This window comes from Pygocentrus nattereri, chromosome 26 (assembly GCF_015220715.1).
Source record: "Pygocentrus nattereri isolate fPygNat1 chromosome 26, fPygNat1.pri, whole genome shotgun sequence".
Taxonomy (NCBI): domain Eukaryota; kingdom Metazoa; phylum Chordata; class Actinopteri; order Characiformes; family Serrasalmidae; genus Pygocentrus; species Pygocentrus nattereri.
In genome coordinates, this window is record NC_051236.1 from 17,866,810 (window position 1) to 17,881,162 (window position 14,353).

Consider the following 14,353-nt stretch of genomic DNA (forward strand, 5'->3'; position numbering starts at 1 on the left):
CTGGTTCCCTTGTATATGGCTATATTATCTGCTCAGATTCAGCCAAACGCTTCAAAGGAGCTTCACATCTCAAATGAACAATGACCATGAAGCATACTGTGAAAGCAACTACTTTTGTATGGCAAAAAATAGCAATGTTCTGCAATGGTCAGGTCAATCACTTGACCCCAATACAATAAGCATGCATTTCATTTACTGAAGGCAAAACTGAAGGTAAAACGTCCCGAGAACAATCAAGAACTGAAGACCGTCTGACAGAGCGTCACCAGGGAAGGAACCCAACATCTTGTGATGTCTGTGAGTTTCAGACTTTAGTAATTGACTGCAAAGGATTTAAAAGGGACAACTTCATTTATGATTGTTAGTTTGTCCAATTACTTTTGAGCACCTGAAAATGGGGGGTGCTGAATGAAATGTAATTTGTAATTCCTACACCAGTCATCCGATTTGGATGTAAATACGCTCAAATTAAGGCTGAAGGTTTGCACTTATATAACTCCAATATGCTGTGCTGGACAGCTAAAATAACAAAAACTTAACCTAACACATATACACCAACCACACTCTTTGCAGGCCATACACTCTTTGTCCATTTTATCTGTTCCACTTACCACATAGGAGCTCTTTGTCTTTCCATCTGTTGCATCTCTGCGTACCTTGTTATCCTTTATATATATAATTTTTTTCCTTACAGGTCTTAGAAGAATTATTTGCCTCAAAGTTTACAGTAACAGAGAGAGGTTTGTTGACTGTTTGAGAGGTCCAGTGTTTTCATCTACTCCGTTTTTTCATATTTTCTTCATATTTTCACAATAAACATGCAAATGGAACATGGCGTGCGTGCGCGTGCTGGGGTCTTTTCCTTTATACAATACATTCCAGTAAAGTCAAAGTCACGGCATGTGCAGTGCGCTTGCCGGTCGATGAGTGCGGACGCCAGCAGAGGGCGCCCGCGTCCTCAGGTCAGCCTGCTGTCAGCGGGAGCGAGATGCCGCAGTTGTCAGGGCAATGGCGTCTTATCTCCTGCGAAGTGCTCTCTGCGGCACTGAGAGATGTAGCTGTTGCTGTGAGCGAGTGAGAGAGCTAAACAGTTGAGCAGATTCCTAAAACTGCTTTACAGCGAGACGTTTTGAGGACAAATTTAAGGACAAACGCCGTCGAGCGATGCAGCTGTCCGGATTTCTGGATGCTGAAAATTACGCCGCAACGTAAACGAGAATGTAAACGCTGGCGCCTGTGAGTACAGAGCTTTGTTCCTTAGGTTAGCAAGCTAGCTTGTGAGACACTGTACGCAAGCGTACCGCTGTAAATCTACGTACAATTTAGACGAATGTGACTTGGTATTGAACTTTGGTTCAAAATATCTTTTTATTTACTTGACTTGTCTTTCATTAGCTCTGCTAGGTTAGCTGAGCAGCTAGCTGTGTGACGTATGTATGTTTTCATGCGTGAACTTTCAGCAGCTGCAGCCACCAGCGGTGGCGGAGAGAGAGCCGCTGATACAGACCTGCTCTGCGCAGGATCCGCTCGTGTAGCTGAACTAAACAACCGAATGTGACTAAATGTGTCTTCGCCGATAAGCAGAAAAATGATGGAACCTCAGGAAAATACAAACGATGACTCCGTACCATCACCAGCTCCGCCGCCGTTACCCCGAGAGAGAATCCCGGTGCAGAAAGGCAGTGTGTGTTCACGGTCCTACTTTATGGTCGTCATGGTCTTCTTCCACGTGTACGTCCTCAATGTCATTGCACTGCTGCTTTACGTGCATTACAACAGCGGCTCTGAGGCGGGCAGCTCCAGCAGAGACTTCAGCAGCAGGAGCAACGGGCACAAAGTAGCAGAACCGCTGGATCCGCAGCCTGCTGACCCTGGGTTTACACGAAGAATGCACCTTCCTCGGATTGAAGGAATACGGGTTAGAAAATGATGATCTGCGCACTGTGTGGTTATATTACATATGAGAGGGTTATGGCATGATTAAAATGTCACAGTTCATGCAGGGCTGGGCGATAAAGATCCAATTCAACATCATGATCATTTCCAAAAATATCATGTTGTCACCTGCAAATTATATACATTTTACTCAACTGTCAGGTCCTAATTATTGTGAAAAGGGAATTATACAAATTTTTCAAAATTTCCGTATAATTCAGTTCATAAGAAATACGCAGAGTCATTCAGAGTGGTTTGATGTGAAATGGGTCATTTATGGAGAAATGTACAGTCTCAGAAGTCTTTACAGTCGGGGTGGTAGGAACCAGGAGTCCCGATGTCTACAATGCAAATGTAGCCATGTAGCCAGTCTTTACAGTCGGGGTGGTAGGAACCAGGAGTCCCGATGTCTACAATGCAAATGTAGCCATTTTATTTACTTTCTAAAATTGCCACTGAACCTACATGTGTCATCTGAGGTTTTATATGTTATGTTGATGATCCTAAAATAGATACATCTGAAAAAATAAGTTTTCTTTGGAGACTGTTTTGCCTTATATCACCCTTCATGTATCCATTCACCATGAATGGACCAAAGTAAATAGATTAAACTACATTTAGACCAGAGGTTTATCACAAAACTATCAGAAAACAGAGAGCATATTTTAAAACAGCTAATAGTAATAACTTTCTGGTAGGGAGCTTTAAGAGTTGAACATTTGGTTCCTATCACTACCACTGTGAACATTTCTGACTCTCTTAGTTTCCCTATAATGGAGCATTTCACACCAAACCACTCTGAATGATTTTGTTGACGTTAATCATTAAATTGTGCAAAAAATTCATAAATCAGTGGAGTTCTTCTTTAAACACACAAAATAAAATGAAAAAACTAAAAAACAAACAGCATGTCAACATTTATGGGTGTTGTACAATCATTATAGTGCTCATTATCAATCAAATACACCAGTAAAAATATGACTGAAAAGAAGTATCACAGTGTGTCAATAAGAAACAGCGTATTACCCATCCCTAATTTATAACACAGTTTATGAAGAGATTTCTCTAACTTAGGTGGGCCATGTCCAAAAAGTCTCTCTGGTGCCAGGAAAAATGCATGAGATGAAGACCCTCAGTCTAAAGCCCCTGCTCTTCGGTAATGTGCTTGTTTTATGTCTGTCCATTGAGTCCTTAGTGTTCATTCTATCTGTGTTTGACACAGACATGTCATTGATCTGAATGTCGCATTGGTGTTGATGTTTTGTGTGTGTGTGCATGTGCAGAAATCCCTCATTTCCTCTCAGAGGAGGAGTGTTCTGTGGTGGTGCGCCTGGCTCAGCTGAAGGGCCTGATGGAGAGTCAGGTAATGGTGCCTGAGGGACAAGAGGAGCTAAACCAGCAACTCAACCTCAGCCCTGAAGAAATATTCAATTTGCTTGACCTCAACCAGGATGGCCAGCTGCAGCCACATGAGGTGTGTGTGTGTGTGTGTGTGTGCAGTGAGGATAAATCAGTATCAGGAGCATTTGTTGTTATTTATTACATATCTAGTGCATATATACACTTCAAATTTTATACACATAATGCTTTTGACTTTGAACCTATAAAAATAGTATGTGTTCACATGTAGATAAAAAAATATATTTGAAAAACAAAATTGATTAGCAAAAGGTTTCAGGCACCACAAATTACTAGCATTAGTACTCTGTTCAAAAGCTCTTTTAAGATGTCTACACTAGGGAGTAATTAGCTTTTTGCAGTGTTCAGTTTTGGCACATTCCTGCTGGTTAGCCCTATTTAGTTCCCCAAGTTTAGGAGGGTCCATTGCAATTTCAACATCCCCGTATTATCGAACCAAATGGACTGACAGGGTGGTTTTATTTCTTTCCTAGGGCTCTATAGCTTTTTCCATTCAAGTATTTTGTATAATAATGTTGTCTTTGACAACTTTTATCTCCTTTACCTTCACTATGATTGATACTTGAAATGTTCCCAACCAATAGTAATGCATTTTATAATGGCAACAGGTGCAATTAGCATGTGAATATTTACATTTTCATGTTCGTCATGAATATCTAGAGTTCAGTTTTAACACATCATATATTCACACATTTGTTTAATATAGTGTCTGAAAGTGCTGGACTAAATACAGCCTTGAGCTTTTGTTTAGATCACCCCTATAAAACCCCAGTGAACCCCCCCAGTGACTTACACACACACACCTCTTACAACCCCTACATAAATGGAAACTTGTCAAAGATGCTGTAGTTGGCTGAGAACTCGAGTGACTGCTAGTTAGCTAGTTTGTTATTTAGCCATTGTATGATAGTACATTAACATTAAGCTAGGTGTCTGTAGTCTTAGTACAAGCAGACTGAACGAACTTGCTAACTTATTCATTCAGCACATTGGCCCTGCGTTTCCCTGCTCTTATATCTAAACAAATCATGTGCTTTTTTTTTTTTTTTTTTTAATAAAGTAACTTTCTGTTTTATTTATCATCACATCCCCCTCCCCTTTTTGCTTTTTGGAGGTTTAACGTCTCAGTCTAGCTAGCCTTCACAGTTTAGCCTTCTTGGTTGTTATTATTATATTTTGTGGGCCTATAACGTGTCAAGATACGTGCACTACGTTTGTCTCAAGTGATCTCCTTGCATTTTATATGATATATAATACTTTAGAAGCAACTGTGCATATATTTGTTTATACTTATTAATGTATGCTTTTTTGTTCATATTTGTAAGCACAGAGGCAAATTATGTTAAATGTGTGAATTTGAAGTGGACTAGTATGCATTGGAAGTTTTTTAAATAACAAAAACAAAATTGTCTCAATACTTGTTTCCCATCACTATAAGTGTGCGCATGTGTTTTTGTGTTTCTGTCACTGCACCAGCCCTGTGTTTATCTCCAGGTGTGTTATTGAATGTTGTTCTGTGACTTTTGATATGTAATATGCATGTTGTTCCCCACATGCTGCAGATTTTGACACATTCTCGTGTGAGAGATGGAATCTGGTTGACTCCTGAGAATCTTAGGGAGATCTATGCTGGCCTCAAAGCTGATCATGATGGGAATGGTAATTCAACCAAAGTTATGGATGTTAATGGTTATGAATACTTTGCAGGAAGTTTGGTGTAAATTTAACGCAATCAAAAAGAATTATTTGTATACTGTGGCCAGTCAAATCTGTATAATTTGTGTTTATATTTAATTTAAGGTGTTATATGTCCTTTTCTGTGTGTATTTTCTTCAGGTCTGTTAAGTTTGGAGGAATTTGGGCAGCTGAGCAGTGATGCGTTCCAGCGTTTTCTTCTTCAGCGTGGCGTAAAGAGGAGCCAGTTGGTGAGGAACAGCAGGCACACATGGCTGTATCAGGGACAAGGAGCACACCAGGTGCTTAGAGACCTCCGCAACAGGTATGACTCTGCCACCCTGACCATTCACCAGCCATTTTTCTAACGTTTCTTTAATAGAAAAGTTTGCTGAAAAAACACATTCACACAACATTCCACTAGCTATAAATGTAGTCAGTCAGCCAAGATATGTTTGTTGCTGCTTTCATATGAGGGATTCGCTGGGGATCAAAGAAATTTTAATATGCATATTCAAATAACAATAACAATGTGTGTACAGATATATATTTTTTTATTTTGTCATCATCGTTAACTGCTTAGTCCAGATAGGGTCGTGGTAGCAGTTGAGAGAGCAGAGAAATCCAGACCACCTGTAAACTTCTTAAAGCTCATTCCTGGGGACCCCAAGCCACTCCCAGGCCAACTTGGAGATATAATCCCTCCAGTGGGTCCTAGGACAACCCCGGGGTCTTGTCCTGGTAGGCCATGCCTGGTACACCCCCACCGGGAGGCGTCCAGGCGACATCATCCAGATCAGATTCCCAAACCACCTCAGCTGGCTCCTCTCAATGCGGAGGAGTAGAAACTCTACTTTGAGCTCCTCCCAAATGACCGAGTTTCTCACCCATCAAATAGAGTGTAGCCTGCCACCCTGCAAAGAAAGCAAATTTCTTTTAATGCTTGTATTCGTGATCTCGTTCTTTCGGTCATTATCCACAGCTCATGACCATAGGTGAGGGTCGGGATGTAGACCGACCGGTAAACAGAGAGCTTCGCCTTTTGGTTTAGCTCCTTCTTCACCACTACAGTCTGGTACAGTGACCACATTACTGCTGCTGCCTGTCCCAGCCTGCAGCCGATTTCACGATACCTCTTCACATCACTTGTGAACAAGACCCCAAGATACTTCAACCCCTCCAGCTGGGGCAAGTCCTTTCCCCTTACCTTCAGTTGGCATGCCATCCTTTTCCATGGACTCAGACTTGGAGGTGCTGATCCGGATACCAACCATTCAGACGCCACCCTCCGGCCTCCACACATAATGATCTCCTGACCCCAGTAGTTTGACTTAATGCCGAGTATATGAACACAGCTCTTACTCCAGGAGTACAGAGATTGAATGGCCCGGAGTAGTAACCATGGCACCCCATACTCCAGGAGGACCTCCCACAAGATATCTTGGGGAACACGGTCGTAAGCCTTCTCCAAGTCCACAAAACACATGTAGACTGGGTTGGCAAACTCCCATGTCCCTTCAACAATCTGTGAGAGGGTGAAAAGCTGGATCATTGTTCCACGGCCGGGACGGAATCCACATTGTTCCTCCTCAATCTGAGGTTCAACTATCAGTTGAAGTCTCCTTTCCAGCACCTTGGCATAGACTTTCCCAGGGAGGCTGAGCAGTGCGATACCCTGATAGTTGGCATTTTATTTTGTGTGTCACTAAAAGTGTCATTCCCTAAAAACAGAGGGAAAAGCAGTTTAAGGAGAAGTGATGGTCACTGTCTATGTCTTTTCACTCAGTAAAGTTAGTCTACATACAGTTATTTATTTTATGTTATCTAAATGTATTTTGCACATTGCCAAGAAGCCAGCATATCTAGAATTCTGACCAGACTGGGATTTTGGTTTTAAACTTAGATATTAAATTGGTCTTATATTGATTTAATACAGTCATTGAAAGCAGAACAAATGTACTCTGTGACAACAAGGGGGATTAAGTGATATTGCATAATATTATATACAATGTATTGCTAGTGAATAATGAAGGCTTATGCCCACCAATTATAAGTGAGCACGTACTTGTCTCAAACTGTGTTAAGTTATCTCAAATAGATTTGCTAATGTGGTGCCTGACCCTGTATGACCTAGTGTTATCTATAAAAAGTTATCTATAAAAATGAACAAAAGTATATAGCACAGCTAAAAGTGTAGTAGCAGCCATTATATATATATTTTTTTCAATCTCTTTTTTTCTGTTTTTGTAGAGTCATACGTTTAACAAGGCTCCCACCCTCTTTGGTGGAGTTGAGTGAGCCTCTTCAAGTGGTACGCTACGAGCAAGGTGGTCATTACCATGCTCATCATGACAGCGGACCGGTCTACCCTGAGACAACCTGTACACACACTCGGCTTGCTGCAAACACCACCTCACCCTTCCAAACGTCCTGCAGGTGAGCTACTGCAGGGCTGTCTGTCAGCATTAATGCATGTGCCAATTAATCGACTACACTATATTTCTGAAAGTATTCAGACACCCATCCAAATCATTGAATTCAGGTGTTCCAGTCACTTCCATGGCCACAGGTGTATAAAACCAAGCACCTAAGCATGCAGACTGCTTTTGTGAAAGAATGGTTCACTCTCAGGAGCTCAGTGAATTCCAGCGTGGTATCGTGATTGGACGCCACCTGTGCAAGTCCAGTCGTGAAATTTCTTCTCTACTAAACATTCCACAGTCAGCTGCTAGTGTTATTATAACAAAGTGGAATGATTAGATACGACAGAAACTCGTAAATGACAGAGTGGGGTCAGTGGATGCCAAGGCGCATAGTGTGCATAGTTTTCTGCAGAGTCAGTCACTAACAGTGGTGGACGAAGTACACAAATCATGTACTTGAGTTAAAGTAGAGATACGCAAGGTAAAATATTACTCCAGTAAGTAGACTCTTGCTTTATCAACTATTTTAGGTGGAAATTCTCAAGTGTCTCTTTTGGTAAACCAGTCTTTAAATAGAATGTCATTAATTAGTGACACTGATGTCTGTTAAAATGATCATAAGCACAAAACACTGAAGGCAACCCTCAGGTAGAACCGAGTGGCTCTGAAATAACTTTTTACAAATAAGCAAAGTTTCAGTTTAAGATTTGTTTGCAACTTAGTTACAACTTTTAAATTTAATAAAAACTTGCTTTAAACTCAGGATCACAAATGAGTTTTCCTTTATTTTATTGATCTGTAGGTCTCTGTTCATAAACATAAACTAGCAAAAACTAATTTACTATAAAATGAAAGTGTTTGTATAAATTTAGAAAAAAGAGACATCAGTCACAACTGCATATGTGTACATATTTCTATACTGTGGTCTATTCAGACAAAGTTAGGTTAGTCCATCATTTATTTTGAATAGACTCTCCCAAAATTTTATACTGCTGCACAGACGTTGAACCGTGTGCTTGTACTGGGTCGGTATGTCCAACAGGTCAAAACAAGCTCAGAACAATTGGTGTTCTTGCTTTGCGCTTCTTTTGTTTTAACATGTTGCGTTTTTATACACACATAAACCAAAAGGAATGACAGATTTCGCAAAATGTAGTGGAGCAAAAAGTAAGATATTTGACTTTGAGATGTAGTGATTTTGTTCACGAGTGAAGGAAGGAAGGAGCGAGAGGTTGACAGACGGATTGGTGCGGTGTCTGCAGTAATGCGGACCTTAAACCGGTCCATCATGGTGAAGAGAGAGCTGAGCCAGAAGGCGAAGCTGTCAATTTACCGGTCAATCTACATTCCGACTCTCACCTAAGGTCACGAGCTTTGAGTAGTGACCGAAAGAATGAGATTGCGGATACAAGTGGCCGAAATTAGCTTTCTCCACAGGGTCACCGGGCTGTCCCTTATAGATAGGGTGAGAAGCTCGGCGATTCGGGAGAGGCTTGGAGTAGAGCCGCTGCTCCTCCATGTTGAGAGAAGCCAGTTGAGGTTGTTCGGGCATCTGGTAAGGATGGCATCTGGACGCCTCCCTAGGGAGGTGTTCCAGACATGTCCGACAGGGAGGAGACCCCAGGGAAGACCCAGGACACGTTGGGGGGATTATATCTCTCGACTATCTTGGGAACACCTCGGCATCCCTCCAGAAGAGCTGGAGGAGGTGGCAGAGGAGAGGGAGGCCTGGGCCTCTTTGCTTAGGCTGCTGCCCCCACGACCCAGACTTGGATAAGCGGTGGAGGATGAATGGATGGATGGATGTAGTGGCATGAAAAGTAAAAAAAGTAAAAAAAATAAAAAGTCACCAAAAATGAAAATACTTCAGTAAAGTACAGATATGCAGAAAAACTGCTCAAGTACAGTAATGAATTACATTTACTTAGTTACTGTCCACCACTGATCACTACAGACTTCCAAACTTCATGTGGCCTTCAGATTAACTCAAGAACAGTGTGTAGAGAGCTTCATGGAATGGGTTTCCATGACCAAGCAGCTGCATCCAAGCCTTACATCACCAAGCACAATGCAAAGTTTTGAATGCAGTGGTGTAAAGCACCGCCACTGGACTCGAGCAGTGGAGACGTGTTATCTGGCGATTCGATGGATGAGTCTGCCTTTGGTGGTTGCCAGGAGAACAGTACTTGTCTGACTGTATTGTGCCAAGTGTAAAGTTTGGTGGAGGGGGGGATTATGGTGTGGGGTCGTTTTTCAGGACTTGGGCTCGGCCCCTTAATTCCAGTAAAAGGAACTCTCAATGCTTCAGCAGACCAAGAGATTTTGGACAGTTTCATGCTCCCAACTTAGTGGGAACAGTTTGGGAATGGCCCCTTCCTGTTCCAACACGACTGCACACCAGTGCACAAAGCAAGGTCAATAAAGACATGGATGAGCAAGTTTGGTGTGGAAGAACTTAACTGGCCTGACCTCAACCTGAGTCCTGACCTCAACCCGATAGAACACCTTTGGGATGAATTAGAGCGGAGACTGAGAGCCAGGCCTTCTCGTCCAACATCAGTGTCTGACCTCACAAATGCGCTTCTGGAAGAATGGTCAAAAATTCCCATAAACACACTCCTAAACCTTGTGAAAAGCCTTCCCAGAAGAAAACATATCTAAAAATCACATACTTGAATATTCTGTTTGAGAGTTTTGTGTTGCATTTGCAGGTATATTACTGTCCTGTTCTACCTGAACACTGTAGAGGAAGGAGGTGAAACTACTTTTCCTGTGGCAGACAACAGGACCTATGAGGAAGTGGTAAGTCTTACTGGCTAAAACGGTTTGATTGTATTGATTAATGTTGCTGTATTAGTGTACTGATCTGAAAATAACTTCATGTTTGTCTGCAGTCACTTATACAAAATGATGTGGATCTGTTGGACACTAGGAAGCACTGTGATAAAGGCAACCTAAGAGTAAAGCCCACCAAGGGGACAGCAGTGTTTTGGTACAACTACCTTTCTGATGGCAGAGGTACTGAAAAAAAATTTTATACTGGCTGTAGTGAACTGTTTTCCTAGTCTAAAGATTAGTTGTCAGAGATGTCTAACCTTTCTTCGGTAGACCTGCCCTCCTATCCGGTATAACCCAATCTTAGATTCTTCTAGATACCGAAATTAGCAGAATTAGCTCCTTCTTCTTGAAATCAAATTCTGTAGGATAGGAACATTTCCAGTATCGTGTATTGCTCAGTTGGTTTCTTGTACTAACATTTGTTATCTGTTAACCTTTTTTTCCTGCCTCTACAGAAAAAATTTCAACCTTTTCTGATAAATTCTCACATAGGCTATTTTTTAGTGGTGTTTACATTTTCACATAGCACAGAATTAGTAATAGATACATATAATAAATGTAATAAAATTAATAATGAGTACATAAAATATTTAGAATGAATTTCTGTATTGTCCTGAAATATACATAGAAAGTATTTGGCCCCCAAAAATATTTGGACACTTTTAACCATTTAACTTTTGATAAAATTTAGTCATGTTCTTTAGGTTACTTCTCTAAAATGTTTAACATAAACATAAAAGTTTGATCACCCCATGTCAAATTACATGTTTTGTTGATCTTCTATATGAAAGAAAGTTCACACATCTGCTTAAGGGAACAAACTTAAATATGGAGGAAAAAAGTACTTTTTGTTTCCTGTCACAGTAAACTGAATACATTTTAAGTATGGCACAGATGCCCAGATATTTGGGGGTCAATGTAAATCAACATAGACTGATTCAACACAGATTGGTTGGTGTCTAAATTTAAATTAGTCCAGTATATTGCCGCTGTCTGATAGAAACAAACAAACAAAAAAACAACTTTCCCAGAGAAGGAAATGTTTTTAACTTTCAAAGTAAGCTAATGTAACAAGATTGTATTTTACATAATTTTGGACTGTTTCTGTTTGTCCATTCAGAGTGACATTTTGACACAGTGTAAACGGCAGCTGTTTAAAATAAAAAAAAAGGATAGAAAGTTCTGTTCCAAAAGCGGCAGTATATTCATGTGCTTTGTTTTGAGTTATATTCTTCATTGGCCTTTGTAACGTTGTCCCCGTGTACCTAGCTTTCTTTCTGTTTGTGCATCTACTCTGTTCCCTTGCAGGCTGGGTGGGTGAACAAGATGAGTACTCCCTACATGGAGGCTGTGTGGTTACTCGGGGAACAAAATGGGTGGCCAACAATTGGATCAACGTAGACCCTGACTACCATCGACAGGCCCGCTATCAGCAGCTCGTCTCTCAGCAGGAGTCTCAGGAGCAGCAACTAGAGAAAAACCCAGAGCAGAACACAGACACACACCAAGACCTGTAAATACACACACACACACACGCACATACACACTCAGACGCAAACCATAACCTGCAAACACACGCAGAAACACCCTGACGCACTTAATTACATGTACACTTGAGGTGTACAATTCATTAAAGCTTCATGAAAAGGCTTATCTTATTCAACTCATTTGGTCTTTGCCAGATTTAATTGATGTGCTAGGGCAGTGAAATCACCAAACAATGCTGTATATTGGACATGCGCATGCACTCAAACACATTCTGTCTGTTTCTGTACTCGTTTTAAAATGCCCTTGCTAAACTAGGACTCGTCACTTCCCTGATTAGAAATAATCACTGCCATCTTAAGAGCCATTCCATTACTTTATTAATTCAAGTGAAGTTTGCTAGATCTGCCCTTCAAGGGGCAAGTGAACATAAGTATCACTTTAGCTGGAGAACTTGCCCTGGGGTCTGATGCCATTACTTTTTCAAAGGACAAAGCTATTTATAAGCCATAGCAATAAAATATGGAATCATTCGCAGTTGACAACTATAACATTCAATTTGCAATACTCTATTTATGTTCAAAAAGCTGCCTCTGTTTTACAACTCTGCCAGTCTGCTAGCTTGTTTGTGAGCAAGCTAACGGCTACACAGCTAGCAAGAACAAAAAGCATCACAATAGTTATTATTCATAAAATGTACGCATGTTATGTTCAGACTTATCAAATGATTTGCATTACAAAAATTTGCATAGCTAGCTAATTTGATCACTGAGGCTGTCCCCCTCTCCACTCCCCCTCCTGTGTAATGTAGTTGTGATGCACTTCTGAGTGGTAATTCGAAATTAGCAAGGGCATGTCAATAAAAGTGAAACAAAGACCATACCTTAACTTTACCTACCTGACATTTTAGCTGCAGTGTTTAAGGTCAGCCACCTGTCCGAAGCCCTCAGCACAAAGACTCAAAGTTCTTCAATAACAAACCCAAATATTGGGTTGGTGTGCTGTACCTGTGTTTGATTATTGAGACTCTAAAATGTCCTCTGTGTTAGAATATTCTCCCATCATTGACATTGTTCTACAATGCTCACGCTCCATTCACACCGTTATTCAGCATTAGCTCTCAGTTTACACTGTTTTTTATATTAACCCTTTATTCACACTGTTATTCAGTGTTCACCTCCATTCACGCTATTCTACTGTGTTCACTCCCACTCCCACCAGTTTGTTTGGTTTACCAGTGAAACAGTTGAAGACAACTACCAATTTTAGAATGTTGTGTGTTAGGGGCCGTTTAAAGGTCCTCTTAGAAGGACCTCTGTGCTTTCTAAAGGAAGAAAAACAAGAGGCACACTGCAGTCTTTTTTACACTGTCTCTGAATGCTTGTCTGCTTGTTGCTAAGAAATTATAGCATTGTAACGGTCAGATAGCTGTGCTAGCTGGCTGTTGTTTTGATATGTACAGGCAGAAAGCTTGGTCACTTGCTCTTTTAGAAAATGATTTATAGTTAATTAGGAGGTGTTCTGCTCCTACTAAAACAAGCTAAATAATAAAAAAGCAGCACTGTGCTAATTTTGATCTTTAAAATATGTAGTTGATCAGCGGAAAATGTTCATGATGCAGGTTACTTTTTCCACTTGGTGTGCCTGGAGCACAGCACACAAACAACAGCAGTGCAGGGCATATAAATGTGAGGCATCAAGTGTGCAAAAACAACACGCAAAACCTGTCTCCGCCAGGCTTTGTAGAAAAGATGTGACGTCTTCAACTAAAAAGTGTATGTGTGAACCCCTTCTTAGCTTATTATCAAATGCCGTTTTGCAGTAACAGGAATTAATCAAAGGCAGAGCTGACTTAAGACCATCACCAGACAAAAAGTATTGTTTCTTTGCTAATATGTAACATGTCCTCTTTCCTTAACAACAGTCCCAGTCCTGTCAGGTAATTTTAGAGTTTGTTTTCCTGTTTCAGCATTTCACCTGTTGTAATTGGGTCTGGTGAAATTGCTGGTCGTAGTGTCCCGGTGTTCCATCATGTCTGTTGAACCAGTCACATACAGACACCCTACAGTTATGCTGATCTGTGGGAATTGTTGTGTTCTGCTAAGAAATGAAGCACAAAGTCAGTGGTGTCAAAATTTGTGCTGTCATTAAGTAATTTGGATGCAGGAATTAGAGAAGATATTATGCAATTGACCAATTTTTGTCCAAAGAGCTTATTTGCCAGGGTCACATCTATTAGTTGTCTGTTCTTAAGACCTTAGTCTGTTATTTAGCCTGTGTGGTCTTTAGCGGCATGTCCTACCTAAAATTTGATTTCCAACCAAATCTGCTTTAGCTAACATGGAGCACACACACACACTAGGACCTTAGAGAGAAGAAACACATACATTGTAAACGTAGATCTAGAGATACATAAAAAAAAAAAACTAAAACACTGTTTGACCTGCACGATACATACAGCCTGTGGTCCCATATACAGCCTGCACATTCAAGACTGAGTGAAGCTTTACCTAACCCTTGCCTAGACTGATTACATGTGTTAGGATGGATTCAGGGACAAGAGTCTTGAGATTTATGCA

General features: G+C 40.8%; 1 protein-coding gene across 3 annotated transcripts; it reads left to right on the forward strand.

Moving 5' to 3' along the window:
* The first annotated feature begins 968 nt into the window (after positions 1 to 968).
* On the forward strand, positions 969 to 14,259 carry p4htm (prolyl 4-hydroxylase, transmembrane (endoplasmic reticulum)). 3 transcript variants are annotated; one of them, XM_017719375.2, is made up of 10 exons: positions 969 to 1,236; positions 1,461 to 1,918; positions 3,010 to 3,091; positions 3,219 to 3,409; positions 4,917 to 5,013; positions 5,191 to 5,353; positions 7,279 to 7,464; positions 10,163 to 10,253; positions 10,346 to 10,469; positions 11,598 to 14,259. In XM_017719375.2, exons 2-10 carry the CDS (start codon positions 1,589 to 1,591, stop codon positions 11,804 to 11,806), a joined length of 1,473 nt encoding a protein of 490 aa, XP_017574864.1. In that variant the 5' UTR covers positions 969 to 1,236; positions 1,461 to 1,588; the 3' UTR covers positions 11,807 to 14,259. The 3 variants fall into 3 exon arrangements, with proteins under 3 accessions (XP_017574864.1, XP_017574872.1, XP_037390844.1); XM_017719383.2 differs by having other exon boundaries at positions 1,464 to 1,918; XM_037534947.1 differs by having other exon boundaries at positions 969 to 1,918.
* The last annotated feature ends 94 nt before the right edge of the window (positions 14,260 to 14,353 follow it).